At 41.4% G+C, this 14,599-nt stretch overlaps 1 protein-coding gene across 2 annotated transcripts in view; it reads right to left on the bottom strand.

Moving 5' to 3' along the window:
- Positions 1–6,663, bottom strand: part of HMGA2 (high mobility group AT-hook 2) — a gene marked incomplete at both ends in the record, with an annotated part of 137,757 nt that extends 131,094 nt beyond the window's left edge. For both annotated transcript variants that reach the window (XM_080705083.1, XM_080705082.1), the window contains 2 exons: positions 3,927–4,013; positions 6,553–6,663. In XM_080705083.1, coding sequence (XP_080561209.1) covers positions 3,927–4,013; positions 6,553–6,663 — 198 coding nt within the window. The remainder of the gene's footprint in view (positions 1–3,926; positions 4,014–6,552) is intronic.
- Positions 6,664–14,599: the final 7,936 nt, after the last annotated feature.

Here is a 14,599-nt window from a genome sequence, read left to right on the forward strand (position 1 = left end):
CTGTTTCCAAATAATAAAATATAAAATAGGTCTGGGAGTATAGCTCGGAGGTAGAAAGCCTCTGGGTTCCACCCCCAGTACCAACAAAAAACAAAAGAACAAAAAAACTTTAACTCAACCGCAGAAAAATGCTTTTTTTTCCTAGAAGTACTTGAGTGAGAACTGGCTTGAAACCTAAAGATGAATTTGACTTGTGACCTTAACCATGGAAGAACTAGTGACAGCCTCCCCGGTTTTCTCAGGATTATAATGGAACAACAAAACTCAAAACATAAAGGAGATTATATCTTCTTTCTATCCAAACATGAGAAATGTGGAGATTCAAAGTATTTCTAACTAGAACAATCATGATAGGGGAAACAAAACAAAATAAAAAAAGAAATTAAGAGAGAACCATGGTTCTGGGGGACTCAGTGATAGGGCACTTGCTAGCATGTGTGAGACCCTGGGGTTGATTTCCAGTATCTCCAAAATAGGGGAGGCAGGGAGGGACAACTAGTGATAAGTGTGCCTCAAACTAAAAAAATTAGAAAAGGATAAAAATACTCATATACTATCTCTCTTTCTTCCTTTTTTTTCTTCCTGTTTTTTGTTTTGTTTTGTTTTTGTACTAAGGATTGAATTCAGGGGCATTCTACCTCTAAGCTACACCCCGAACACTGTTTTATTTTTTTGTTTTGTTTTGTTATTTTTATTTTGAAACAGAGTCTCACTGAGAGGCTCACTACTTGCTGAGGCTGTCCTAGAACCTGCAATCCTCCTGTCTCAAAATCCCAAGTACTGGGATTACCAGAGTATACTACCATACCTGCCTTTTTCTTTCCTTTCCTTCCCTTACCCTCCCTCCCTCCCTTCCTTCCTTCCTATCTCTCTCTCAGATTATTTTATTCAAGAAAATATTAAGTTCTGATTTCTTTTATTAAGGTAACAATATAAAACCATTTCAGGGGAAAATTTTGAACACTCAGATTGGAGTTCTCAGGAAAGACCAGAATCGTTACACAACTATCATCTGTGGGAATTAGTTCTAATGGAATATAAGTAGATTAAAGAATAATTATCTGATCTTCTGTAAGTTCCAAACAAAACAAGTTGTGTTTTTATAAATTCATTTTACACATTATATAAATCAACTTTCTATTCAATGTGGCCTGAAATTAAAGGGCTAATTTAGTAGGTAGTCATGTATTGTCAAGTTTCACACTGTTAATTTTCTAACAAGCAGTTTTGTTTTCAAATGTCCCAAGGCCAGTTGCTGAGTTTGTCCAAATACAAACTTTGTAAGTAGAGAAGCAAACTATATGCAGCAAGAATTTTAAATGCACACATCCTCAGGCTTCTCCTCTAGAGTTCTTTTCTCTCATGTACTTACCAGTTTTTAAAATATATTTTTCATTGTGATGAGTTGGCTGTGCAAGAAAATACCCAATTTATTAATCACAGAAGACTCCTCATGTCCACTCTACTCAGTCTAGCAGTGTTTTATCTTAATGTTATGAGCAATATCACTTTTTCTAAAATGATTTGCAGTTGAATATTCTACCATATGCTTTCTTTGAATACAATACATATTTGATATGTTTGATAATCACATTTATATGGCATAGTAGCTTATTCAATAAATACTAACTTGAAAGTGAAAATACCTTAGGTTTATACATGCCATGAACGATTCATCAATGTCATTCATTACTTTGCAAAGTATTATCTTCTCCAAATGAAGCGTAATTTATAAAACTGAAGAAAAATAACAGTCATGTTATGGGAAAATGTATGTATTCACATTTATTAGAAGAGATCATTTAATAACAAAAATATGTAAAGTAATCATGTCTGGAAGAATGAAAGATTTCAGAAAAGAACTTCTTTTGGAAAAAGAAACCCTACTTATGTTTTGGAAATTGTATAATGTACTAATAGATGTATATACAGAAAGATGAGCAACCTACTTTGATCATTTATAAATGCCTACCACTAAAGTTACTGACAATAAATCCAACCTTTCTTGGAAACAGATCAACTTTTCTGCTATTTTGCTTTGAGGGTGGTAAATTATGCCCAAGTCTTAGTTTTCCTTTTGTTAATAAAAATGCTATTCATTAGTGATGACTTTTTAAAAACTTTTTTAAATAAAGAGAAGGTGATGGGACTATTTATTTACTTAATCAAAAAACTCTATTACAGTAAGATCTGAAAGATTCATTTTCCTTTTTGTATTAAATTTTAAATAATTTATTTATGATGCGCTTTAAGGATTTCTTCCTAAGAGATATAATAATGATGCATCTTTCCGAATATGACATCACAGTTATGATGCACTTTAAGGATTTCTTCCTAAGAGATATAATAATGATGTATCTTTCCAAATGATGACATCATAGTTTAAATGTCTGTTATCTACTTATCAAAATATTCCTTTGTCATCTCATGAGAGCAAAATCTAGTTAGGCAAATTCCACACTTATACAACATAGAGTAGATGCTAATAATTATTAGAAGAAGCAATAAAATTAGTGCCTTTTGGTTAATTTATAAACCAGGTAAAAGAGAACAAATAGAAATTTTCATATTAAGAACACCAGATTATACATTGTCACTTTTGAATAACAAGGTAATTTAGAGCCACATTAAAGACTATTGGTTAAATGTGGATCACAATTAAAACTAAAGTCTAAAACATGGTTAAATTTAAATAACTGAGAAATTTGCCCTTCAACTCTGCGCTCAGAACTATTAAAATAAAACAGAAAGCCCATAGTTACTTCCTACATAACTTTATATGTATCTCTCGTTGCTATGGCAGTATACAACACTGGAAACCATCACGTATACTGTGGTTACTGCCCAGTCAAAGAAAAAACACACAAAACATTAATTCCCAAAAGACGAGTATATAGTTCTTTTTGAATATACATGGTATATTCAAATCTACTGAAAAGATGTATCAAATTTTGATTCTAATTTTTAAATCTTTGTTTTCAACTAGTACACAAACCTTCAAATAAAATGCAAACTCTTCTTGGTTTATTTGTAAAGTCAAACAATTACTTTTATATTCACCTTTACTTCTTTATATATGTATCTACCAGATGACATTTTCTGTTTGCCAACTCAAAACCACTAGGAAGTTATTTTAAAATTGCAATTTAAAATGTATTAAGAAAAACACTGAATGTTAAACTTGACTGAGTTCTATCATGCCCCAAAATATACATTAAATGAGTTAAATATTTGTTTTGAAAACTTATTGTCAAATTCAGAGAATCGCACATGATGAAAGGTTTCTTCATATTATGATATGCTATATTTGCAGGTTTATATATTTGATATACTATATGCAGGTTTATTATACAACAAACGGCACACTCTGTCATCACATTTCAAGCTGTAAAATTCATGAAATTTGTTCCAGTATCCCATAATTGGATTTACTTCTAATTATCATCTACTTGGCAAAATACTTAACTTTAATAGGGGGACTTGGTGTGCATTAGTCATGTAAATAAGTACAAAGCAAATTAATCTCTATTTCTCTCTTTCAGAAGAAATTGCAAAAACTTCACTACCTGGTAAAATGTATGGTTTGATTTGTTTTAAACTATTTCACCACTGGTGCAAATGTTAAATGTAACATTCACCACCCCCACCCCCACCCTCCTCCTTTCACCACCCCCACTTTCTTCATTCTATTTGGTTATTTGGTTCCTTTAAAAACAACATTGTAAGTAACTTCAAGAACCTTTTATGCTAAGCATCACTTAGAAAAAAAATGAGTCAACTCCCATCTAAATAATATTAAATATAGGAATGCATCTTGGGTTACTCAGCTGGGACAAATCCTTGGATGTGGATTCTGAAGAGGAAAATACCAGGGAGGTGCCTGCAGTCACGGATGAAGTTGGATGGGCTTTTCTGAGAATTCTCACCTTTTGCGCTGCTTTAGAGGGACTCTTGTTTTTGCTGCCTTTAGGTCGTCCCCTGGGTCTCTTAGGAGAGGGCTCACAGGTTGGCTCCTAATTGTGGAGGGGAGGGAAAAAAAAAAATGCCGTTGTAGCACGACCTTCTGAAAGAACTGACCCCGACGCTTTAGCTGTATTTCTGCCTGCGCTGCTCAACAGAGCTATTGCAACACATTCAGTTCAAGCACAGATGGAGGATGACCCTACACGATTTACAGAATGGGAGAAAAAAACCTAGACTTTTCATCCAAGGGTTCAAAGAGGAAACTATCTTGTATCTGAAAACTAGATTCTAGTCCAATTCTAAAATAGTAGCACCGTCTGAAAAGGTTGCATATTTCAGAAAGTCATATATTTTAAGGCATAAAGTTTACATATGGCTATGTATTGGGGAATTCATAGAAATAATCAACATTATATAGGAATACCACTATCCAATACACTAGCTTTTCAAACGACAGAAATGTGAAGCTAGCACTGTAGGTATTTCAACAATCTTCCATATTGAAAAGGTGGCCTTTAATCATCTCTGTATACCTGCCGGTAGATCAGAAATCAATCAACACATTCCGAGTGAGATACTAGAGCAATTATCCAAGTTCTTCAGCTCAAAATAGTTCTATCCTCCCTTAAAATTTCTAAATAATTATGGTAAATCTGAGGGAGGGAGGTTTTGCTTGAATTATCTAGATAATTACTTCAATTCTCCATTTCCTTTTGGTGAGATGGGCATGGTCTGCAGTTAAGAATCTTATTATAAAAATAAACATGTTTTATTTAAAAACTTATTTTGAGAAAATTCTTAGGAGGGTGGACTGGAAGAAAAACAAAAAGGGGGAAAAGTGAAGAGGAATGGAAGTATCCGGGGAGGAGAAATTAAAACAATCACCAGGTTTAGCGAAACTTCAAATGGTTTGTATGCCAAATAGTAAATACCCAAGTGGTTTAAAAAAATGTGATGATTAATATTTCAGCTCCGAAATATTTACCCCGTGAATCATCTATTCACATTTCATTCAGATTCGGTGATTAAATGAGGGCTAATTAAAAAGCATGAAACTTCTCAATGAAAATCTGCATCCTGTTTAGATAATCTGGGGAAAGTTTCTTACAAGCTTCCAAAGGAGACTAGCACCAGTGGGTACATTCACAGCAAACAGATCACAGACACATTTTTTTTTCTTTCTTTCTTTTGTGAACTCTGCCTTAACTCAAAGGTAAAACTTCCAATCACCTACAAATTCCATTAAATTTTCTTTCGGGTTTTTTTTTTTTTTTTTTTGGTTTTTTTGAGCGAGGGATCTAATTAGAGTTAGAGAAAGTTGCATGGCTGGTGGGAAACCCGGAGGTAGGGCAGAGACTTCCTGGGAGGTGTAAAACAGGATCCGAAAGCGGTCCAAAGTGTCGCTTGCACTGAGCGGGAAAACTCAGGAGCCTCTAGATTGGCTTGTTTCCTTTGATGATTTCAAATAGGTACAACCCTCTCCGCTTTTCTAAAAGGCACTGGCAAGCAAACATCGTTCGATTTTTTTTTTTTTTCCACCTTGCTCTCGGGCATCTTTGGGACTGCAGGATTCTTTTCTAATCGGGCTACGTGCCCACAGAGAAGCCGGTTAAGAATAAGGAACGAATGAGAAGTTTTAAAGCCCCGGGAAGTGGAGTTTAAATGTACTCAATAGTCAAGTCTCGCTCCAACCCCGCCAGCTGAGGCTTGGAAATTGCAGCGAACAAAACCCCCCCGCCTTGGGCGCCGCGCGCAGCTCTGCGAGCGCCGGCCGCACGCTTAATTGGTTGCATCCGCAGACAAAACCCTCCACTCCGCAGGGTCCGGGGCGCCCCTCGACCGTCCCCCCCCCGCCCCCCAGCCACTTGCATTGGTGACCATTTAATGCGGGAAAAGAACATTAACGCAGGATACTGGAGTAAAAGGGGGCCGGGATGCTAGGCGAGGAAGTGACCCCAGCTACGGTGCAATCTCTCGGACACTCCTAGCGCGCGCTCGGCGGGACGAGTTAACCCTGTCCCGCGGGGGGCGTCGGCTTCCCCGCTGCCCCTGCTTTGGGGTCACCTGTGACCGCTGCAGCGGGTCATTTAAAGATCCCTAAGAGCACGGAGCAGCCGAGTCCTCACTTGTTCTTTGTCGGGAGGGCGCGCGCCTTGGGCCACCGAGAGCTCGGGGAGGGCGCCAAGGGGGCGACTGCGGCGCGCCAAACTCCTGCCCGCAAGCATCCCAGAGAGGCGGGAGAAAGGGTCTGGGGACCCCAGCCTCCTCGGTCCTGACCGGCTAGAGCGCCCAAAGTCCCCAGCGACTCCTTTCCCGGAGGCGATGGCAAAAGCGCCTCGGGCAGCGCTGGCGAGCCGGGTCTGGAGGGACCCCGGCCGCTCCCAGTTCCCCGGCGACCCCGCGCCACTCCGGGCCGAGCACAATGGCGAACGTCGGAGGACTGGCTCCGTCGACCCCACGTCCCGCCCCGGCCGGGCTGCGGGCCGCGGCGCCCTCCCACCTCCCGCCCCGGGGCTCGCCGCGCGCTCCTGGCACCGGGGCGCAGACGGAGCCGGGGCGGGCGAGCGCCCGCCGCGCCCGCGTACTGACTTGCTGCTGCTTTCGGGGTCGGCCGCGTCCTCTCTTCTGGGGTGCCGGGGCGGCAGGTTGTCCCTGGGCTGAAGTGGACGGCTGCCCGGCGCCTTCACCGCGTGCGCTCATCCTGCTCCTGCCGCTGCAGCCGCTCGGCCAGGCGGCGCCCTTCGGGGGACGGGGTGGGAAGGCTGCGGGCGGGCGCGCTGCGAGGACGGCTCCTGCCTAGGCTGCCGCCGCTGCCACCATCCACGCCGCACGCCCGGCGGCTGCCAACGAGAGGCGGGAGCGGGCGGCGCTGCGGGCGGCGCTGCGGGAGCGAGCGAGCGAGGAGCGGGGAGGCGGCGGCGGGGCGGGCAGGGCGCGGAGGAGGGGGGCGCGAGGTGCGGAGGCGCGGCTCCGCGGGATCGGGGCTGCGGGCACCGGGAGCGCGGCGGCAGCGCCGTGCAGAGGGAAGAGACTTGCAGTGAATGGTGTCCCTTGAAATGTTAGGCGGGGAAAGAATTCCTCCTCCTCTTCCCCCCGCTCGAGAGAGAGAGAGAGAGAGAGAGAGAGAGAGAGAGAGAGAGAGAGCGCCTTGGGCAGTCGGAAAGCGGAGGGAGGATGGGAAGGTTCCGGCGAGGTGGGTCCGAGCCGTGGGTGGCGCCGGCTCCTCGGCGGCGGGAGAGGACAGGGGACCGCGGGTGCTCGTCCTGCGTCCTGCAGCAAGCGCGCGCTGCCCCGGGAGTCAAGGGGGATGAGTGTGTGTGCGCGCTTGCGGCGGGGGTGGCGAGACGGGGGGAGGAGTGCCCACCTCTAATCGTGGGCGGATAAAGGGGAGGGGGCTGCGCGGGAGGAAAAGTACGAGGAGGAGGAGGAGGAGGAGGAGGAGGAGGAGGAGGAGGAGGAGGAGGAGGAGGAGGAGGAGGGTGGGGGGGAGGCCCGGCGGACCGCCGAGCCCAGGCGCCTGGCCGCGGGCCAGAAGCGGCGTTGGAAACACCGCCGCCTCGGCGGCGGCGCCGGGGTGCCACCCGGAGCTCGGCTCACGTGCTCCCGCCCGCGGCGGGGTTAAAGGGACAGGCCGGGGATCCCCAGCCCGCTCGCTGCGGGCCGCCGGAGGTCACCCCCGGCCGAGCGATTGTCCTGGGAAGGCGCGGGAACCGGACGGTCCCAAAGACACGTTTCTGGGCTCGGCCTTTACCTGCGCCTCCGCGGCGCGGAGCCAAAACTTTGCCGGAAGCGCCTAGCTGCACCGGCAGCCGCGACCTAGTTCTCTATGAATGAGAAGGGACCTCCGGGGAGTCCTAGCCAGCCCCAGACAGCCCCACTACGCGTGGGACGCCCTCACCAAAAAGCGCGCGGGCGAGCACTCGCGCGCGCACACACACACACACACACACAACGTGCACTAAGATAAACACGCACACCCGTTTTATCCCTTGCACGCAGATACATGTGCACGCTCGCACGCACATGCAGTCGTAAACACGCGTGTAAACACGTGCACTTACACCGACAGGCATGCACTTTTGCAGACACAAGCCCGCGGAGCGCGCCAACTTCTTCATTGAGCTTTTTCTATGGGGAAGACTAGGGGCGACAGAAGTCTCCCCCGCGGCTGACGCTGCGCACCGGGTGCAGGCGCTCACGGTTAATGTAAAGGGGACCCCATAGATTCCTAACACCACAATTGTAGCAACTCAACTGCCTGCCTCTGCCTTCCATTTACCTTGATTTAACCTTCTAAGAGCTCCCTTTCTGTCAAGTCCTAATTTTATAGCCTGGGCTGTTTCTGAGTTATGTGAACACCATAATGGCCACAGTCCATTTTTAAAAGGTGGAGTACATTTTTAAAATATACCTCTTTTTCATCCTTGAATAACACAAGACTCTGAAAAAAAAAAAATTAGGTTCAGATTTTCACACATCACACCCAAAATTATTTTGGACTAGTTCCAAAATAAAAACTTGCACCGGGGGAAGAATTTCTCTTTCAAAGATACAGACCACCGTGTAATAAAAACGCCCGCTTTGCAGGCAGTTAGGCACCGCCAGGTCCCGCTGTGCCTGTGCAGGAGGCGTGTGTAAATGTCTGCTTCCGCGCGTCGGCGCTGATTGGTCCGCGTTGCCATTTTAAATCCATTTCCAGCTGTCCTTTGCAGAGGTGGGAGTCTTCGCTGCCTGTTGAGTGCTCTGCAGGAACCCAGGGTTGCTCCTGGGTCTGGGAACGCTTAGCTATGACGAAGAGGGAGAGCCCCCATTTCTCCAGATGCAGTCCAGCAGTCGACTGGGAAGGGAGGGGTCTAACAGGAACCAAAGGTTTTCTGTCAGGCTTGCCTGAAAGATGGTATCTTCATCAAAAGGATTGAAATTTCACCTACTTACCATTGCAGTGACATTTCCTAACTGCCAAGTGTGCACATTTTCTATTGCTATCACATATTTGCACTGTGGTGTGCACACTTTAAATGCACTTACAAAGTAGGCTTCTGGGTTTGTTATTGTATGCTTGCTCTTTGCCAACAGAAGAGAGAAAATTCTGAGGATGAATGTAGGCAAGTATCACCCCGGATTTATTCTGAAGTTTTTTGGGGGAGAGGGGGATTTCAAATTCTTATTTTTGCATTACACCCTGAACCTAAGAGAATTACAGAAAAAAAATGGGGAAGGGAAGATATTCAGTCAGCTCTTTTCAGGCCATTTTGCCACCCAACTGCTTGACCCTTTGGAAATTTGATAGAGGTTATAAAACAAATATTGCAGCCTGGCGTGGTGGTGCACGCTTGTAATTCAAGCATTTGGGAGGCTGAGACGGGAGAAGCTGTTGGAGGACCCTTTACAACTCAGTGAAACTCTGTTTTAAAATACAGAACAAGGGGCCAGGTTGTAACTCAGTGGCAAACCACCTGCTTTGCAGGTGTAGCCCTCTGGATTCGATCCCCGGTTCCAAAAAGACAAGAAAAGAACCCCTTTAAAAACAAAATACAGAACAAAAATTAGGTCTGCGGTCTAGCTCGGGGGTAGAATGCTCCTGGGTTCCACCCCCAGTACCACTAATAATAATAATAATAATAATAATAATAATAATAATAAATATTGCATAAAACTTTGTCTGTGTTTCATATATTTTCAGTCTCTGGAAGCCATAGTTAAATTTTCAGATTACTATAAATTTTCTACAGACAAAACATTCAAATTTGTTCTCAAATTTTAATTACTGAGACTTTTATTATTTAAAAATGTTATTCTATACCAGATGTAGTGACAAATGCCTATGATCACAGTACTTGGGAGGCTGAGAGAGGACTGCAGAAGCCAACAAAAAGTAACTTAGGGAGACCTTGTTTCAAAATAATAAAATAGGCCGGTGGTGGTGGCGCATGCTTGTAATCCCCGCACTTGGGAGGTGGAGACAGGAGGATCCCACAGGTTCGAAGCCAGCCTCGCTGGTTTAAGAGACCCTGTTTCCAAATAAAAATATAAAAATAGGTCTGGCAGTATAGCCCAGAGAAGAGTTTCTATGAGCCCCAGTACCACCAAAATAATAATAATAATAATAATAATAATAATAATAGTAATAATAGTTAATAATAATAATAAAATAATAATAAAATGGGACTGAGGGTGTAGCTCAGAGTAGGACACCACAGGTTCAGTCCTCAATATTATATACACAAAAATGGTTAATACTATACATGTACAATGTATAGTAATGTACAATACTATACATGCTAAATGGTTACATTTTCTTTTTAAAGGAAGTTTTTACATCTACACTTAAAGAAGTTTATTTCCTCAATTTAAGTTTCTTAATCATCCACTTTTTTATCTTACCGTATATTACCCATTCATTCAAGAATAACTTCTAATTCGAGAACTTTCCAGGTGGTTTCCTCCACATCAAACTGTTTCTTTTCTTCTTCAGCAACTATTATCAAATTGAACAATTAGCACCTTGATTGTATATGCTAACAAGGTTACTAATCTGTGACACATGATTTAGATTATTTATGTATTTATTTATGTATTTATGTATTTATTTATTTATTTTTGCAGTACTAAGAATAGAACCTAGAGGCATTGTACCTCTGAACTACATCCCCAGCCCTATTTTTTAGTCCTTTTTTTTTTTTTTTTTTTTTTGAAACAGAGTCTCACTGAGTTGGAAAGGGCCTCGCTAAGTAGCTGAGGCTGTCCAAGAACTTGTGATCCTCCTGTCTCCACCTCCCGAATGCTGGGATTACAAGTGTGTGCCAACACGCCCTGCCTGCCTAGATTTGTATTTAAATCAGGTCAGCTCAGTCAACTTAGTGGATCCAACACCATCTTAAAAATAAATAGAATAGAATAGAAACTATCCATGTAAAATGTATATTTCAGTTACATAGCGCATATGTATAAAAATTGTCTTATAATGGTTTTTTTTTTCTACCTTGTAACATCTTGGAAATCGGGATGTATCTTAATGTTCAGTGTGTCTTATCACTGTTAGGTATTGCCATTTTACTTCAGTGGTGCACAGGCTATTGTTCTCTTATTTATATGTAAAGTCAAATTCATGCTGTTACAGGAGACATTTAAAAGTCACTGGTGTAGACAGCTATGAGACCTGAGTTCTTTTTTTAACTCCTCTACACTGAATCTTTCTGACTCAGGTGTCTAGCAAATCGTTTGTCCCCTCTGCATCTTGGTGCCCTCCTTTCTAAATTAAAATATCAGGATCATCTCTGAGGGTCCTTCCAGTTCTCACAGACTGAGAAATGTGTATGATATCTTCTTTTCTGATTGCGTTCTGATTACATGTAAACTGTCTATATATTACCTGGAGGTAGTATTTCTCACATCTCTTTTTGGGGTCAGTTTTGTCTAGATTGTATTCATATCATAATAGACTTATTTGATAATTACTTGCTAATTTATTGATATGATGAAAGTACTTTTAATAAGGGTACTGTGTTAAAAAAAATGTACCACACAGGATGAAAAAGCATTACATATATCTTCAAAATTATTTTTTTTAAGCTGGGCGTGGTGGCGCACGCTTGTAATCCCCGCGCTTGGGAGGCAGAGACAGGAGGATCACACTGGTTTGAAGCCAGCTGTGCGCTCTGGCTTAAGAGACCCTGTTTCCAAATAAAAATGTAAAAATAGGTCTGGGAGTGTAGCCCGGAGGTAGAAGGGCTTCCAGGAACCCCAGTTCCACCAAAAAAAAAAAAAAAAAATTATTTTTTTATGGTACTAAGGATTGACCTCAGGGATGTTCTACCTCTGAGCTACCTTCCTAGTCCTATTATTTATTTATTTACTTACTTGTTTACTTATTTTTGTTGTTGTTGTTTTGAAACAGGGTCTCCCTATATTGCTGAGAGTCTTGCTAAATTGCTGCAACTGGTCTCAAAACTGTGATCCTCCTATCTTAGCCTCCCAAGTACTGGGTTTATAGGCATGAGCCACCGTGCCTGGCTTTTAAAATTCTTTTGACAAAAGAAAGATTCATCTGTGATAAAGAGGTTAAGGTTTTCATTCTGTACTTAGTCACATTAAGTTTATACAATAATTTAAGGATTTTGTCAGATTATAACTGATTGTATTATGGGCACGTTTTATTACATTGATTTATTATAACCAGATAGTTGTATAGATAGGATCAAAGAAAATAACTATAGTGAATATTAGCATTATATATGTGTGAAATAATTATATTATGTGTTTATGTAAATCTATATAGAAACTCAGTATAATATAAACTAGACACATATTCTTGCCTTTAGAGCCTCTCATTCTAATTTGGCTGAAAAACATCTTAACTGTATTAAAACAAGCTTATTTATACTGCTCAAGCCCACAATTTAGAAATTGTGTCTCCTTAAATATGCTTAGTATTTATGATTCTAAATTAGCTTTTCCCCCCCAAATCTTCCTACTCCTGTAATCAGAGGATCACAAAAAAAAAAAAAAAAAAAAAAAAATATGGGTCTGATCCCTCATTAGCAAACATTGGTTCTGAATGAACTGAATTCATGTTGACTTGGTTTTGCAAGAATCTCACCTATTAGGTTCTCAGGACTCAGGAATGTAATTCATTTAGCAGCTTTACTAACCTGCTGAAGTGAGGCTGCAAAATTTTGGAGATTAAACAAGATAAGGCTTTAAGGATAATTTAACCACTGCCTTGGTCTCAATCTCTCCCCGCCCCCTCCACTTTGGAATCCTTTAGCCACCATGCAAGAAGCTACCTAGAATACACTGCTGGTGAGACCCTGGGGAGAGGCCACAGAGAGAGAGAGAAGAAAAGAACTAGCTGCGCAGCCTCCCTGATGTTACTCTTCTCTTGACTGCCTGACAGCTGAGTACATGAACATTCAGATCTTTCCAGGTCCACCCTGCTCCTTCCATAGCCCAGGCTGAAGAGAAATAGAGCAGAGATGGAGCCCTGCCTCAGCTGTAGACTTATGAGCAAAATCCTCCAAGCAAAATGTATTGCTGAAACCACAGGTAGTAGAAAAGGAAAGAGAAAAAAAAAAAAATCTCCAGTTATCTTCCCACCCAGAGATATCCCTGAAACATTCTAATCCTTCTAGATTCTTTATTTTTTTTTTAAGTGAACAAATATAGGCTCATACTACTAATTCTATTTCATAGCCTTTTTTCTTTTTTAATGGTGGTACTGGGGATAGAACCTAGAGGATTCTACCTCCTAGCTACCCCCCTACCCCTATTTTTTATTCTTTATTTTGAAATAAGGTCTCATTGAGTTGCAAAGGTCCTAGCTAAGTAGCTGAGGCTGTCCACCAACCAGGATATGCCTGTCTCAGCTTCCCAAATGCTGGGATTACAAGCATGCACCACCATGCCCAGCTTCCATAGCCTATTTTTTTATCTAAACATACCATGAATATTTTTCATATTAATGAACATTCTTCCATAATACCACATCTAATGGTTTCATTTTATATGTTCTAACTTTTATATATAATTTGTATATATACATTCTAATTTTTATATATACACATTCTAAACATATATGTTTATATATAATTTATGTATATGATTTATCTAATTTACATATATAATTTTCATATATCTACTTCATACACACATGAACTAAAACACCTGGAATTAAGTAAGCATTTGATAAAAATTTTTATGACATCCTTGTGGAAAACTGAAGAAATGTGGCTTAGATGTTACGCATTCCTTTATGTTGACATCAGTATTGAAGGTGGTCTCTTGTATCAGCATCCTGCTAGAACTTTCAAATGTCCTAAAAATAGAAAGGATAGCTAACTGTACTGATGCCCAAATTCAGATTCAAAAAAATCTCAACAAAGCATAACACAATTTAAAGTGATGAATATGAAGTATGCTATTAGTTTCAAAGGGGATTAAAAATCAACCATGCCAGAGTAGGGCAGAACAAATACTTAGAACCACTTCCTATGATCACATGTAAGACCAGATATTGCTAAAATCCCTCCTAATGTTTATTCTACTCCTCTAACTCAGATTCCCAACTATAAAATTTCATGTCCTTATATTCCTTCTAGATTGGGGACATCAATGAAATATAAGTAGAAGTCTTTGAGAAGTACTTCTGAGAAAGCGAGAAAGCCCTTTTTATTTATTTTTATTTTTATTGGTGCACTGTATTCATACATTGTAATGGGGTGAAAAAAACTTCTGTACACATACATGTACACATCGCCCAGTTAGCCCCTACCCCATCCCCACCCTATTCCCTCCCCATCCCTCCTTTCCATGCTTGGCTTAGTAGTTGACATCTAATATCATAGCAATTTATCCAAAATTAAGAATGATAATCTCACATAATAGATTCATTTGTCTGACATCAAGCTTTTGATCACTTACAGATAACATTTCAATATTTCTTTTTGTTTTCTTTCTTACCAGAGGATTTTTTTTTCTTTTTTTTTTTAAGGTGAAACTATCATACATTTATTTATTTTTCAGAAAAAAATCTATCCTAACATGAAATATGAACTCTAAATACCCAAAACAATCTCGAAAAAGAACAAAGCTAGAAGATGTACATTTTCTGATTTCAAACCTTGTAAAGCTACAGTAA

The sequence above is a fragment of the Muscardinus avellanarius genome, assembly GCF_963383645.1.
Source record: "Muscardinus avellanarius genome assembly, chromosome: 11".
In the NCBI taxonomy this organism is placed as follows: domain Eukaryota; kingdom Metazoa; phylum Chordata; class Mammalia; order Rodentia; family Gliridae; genus Muscardinus; species Muscardinus avellanarius.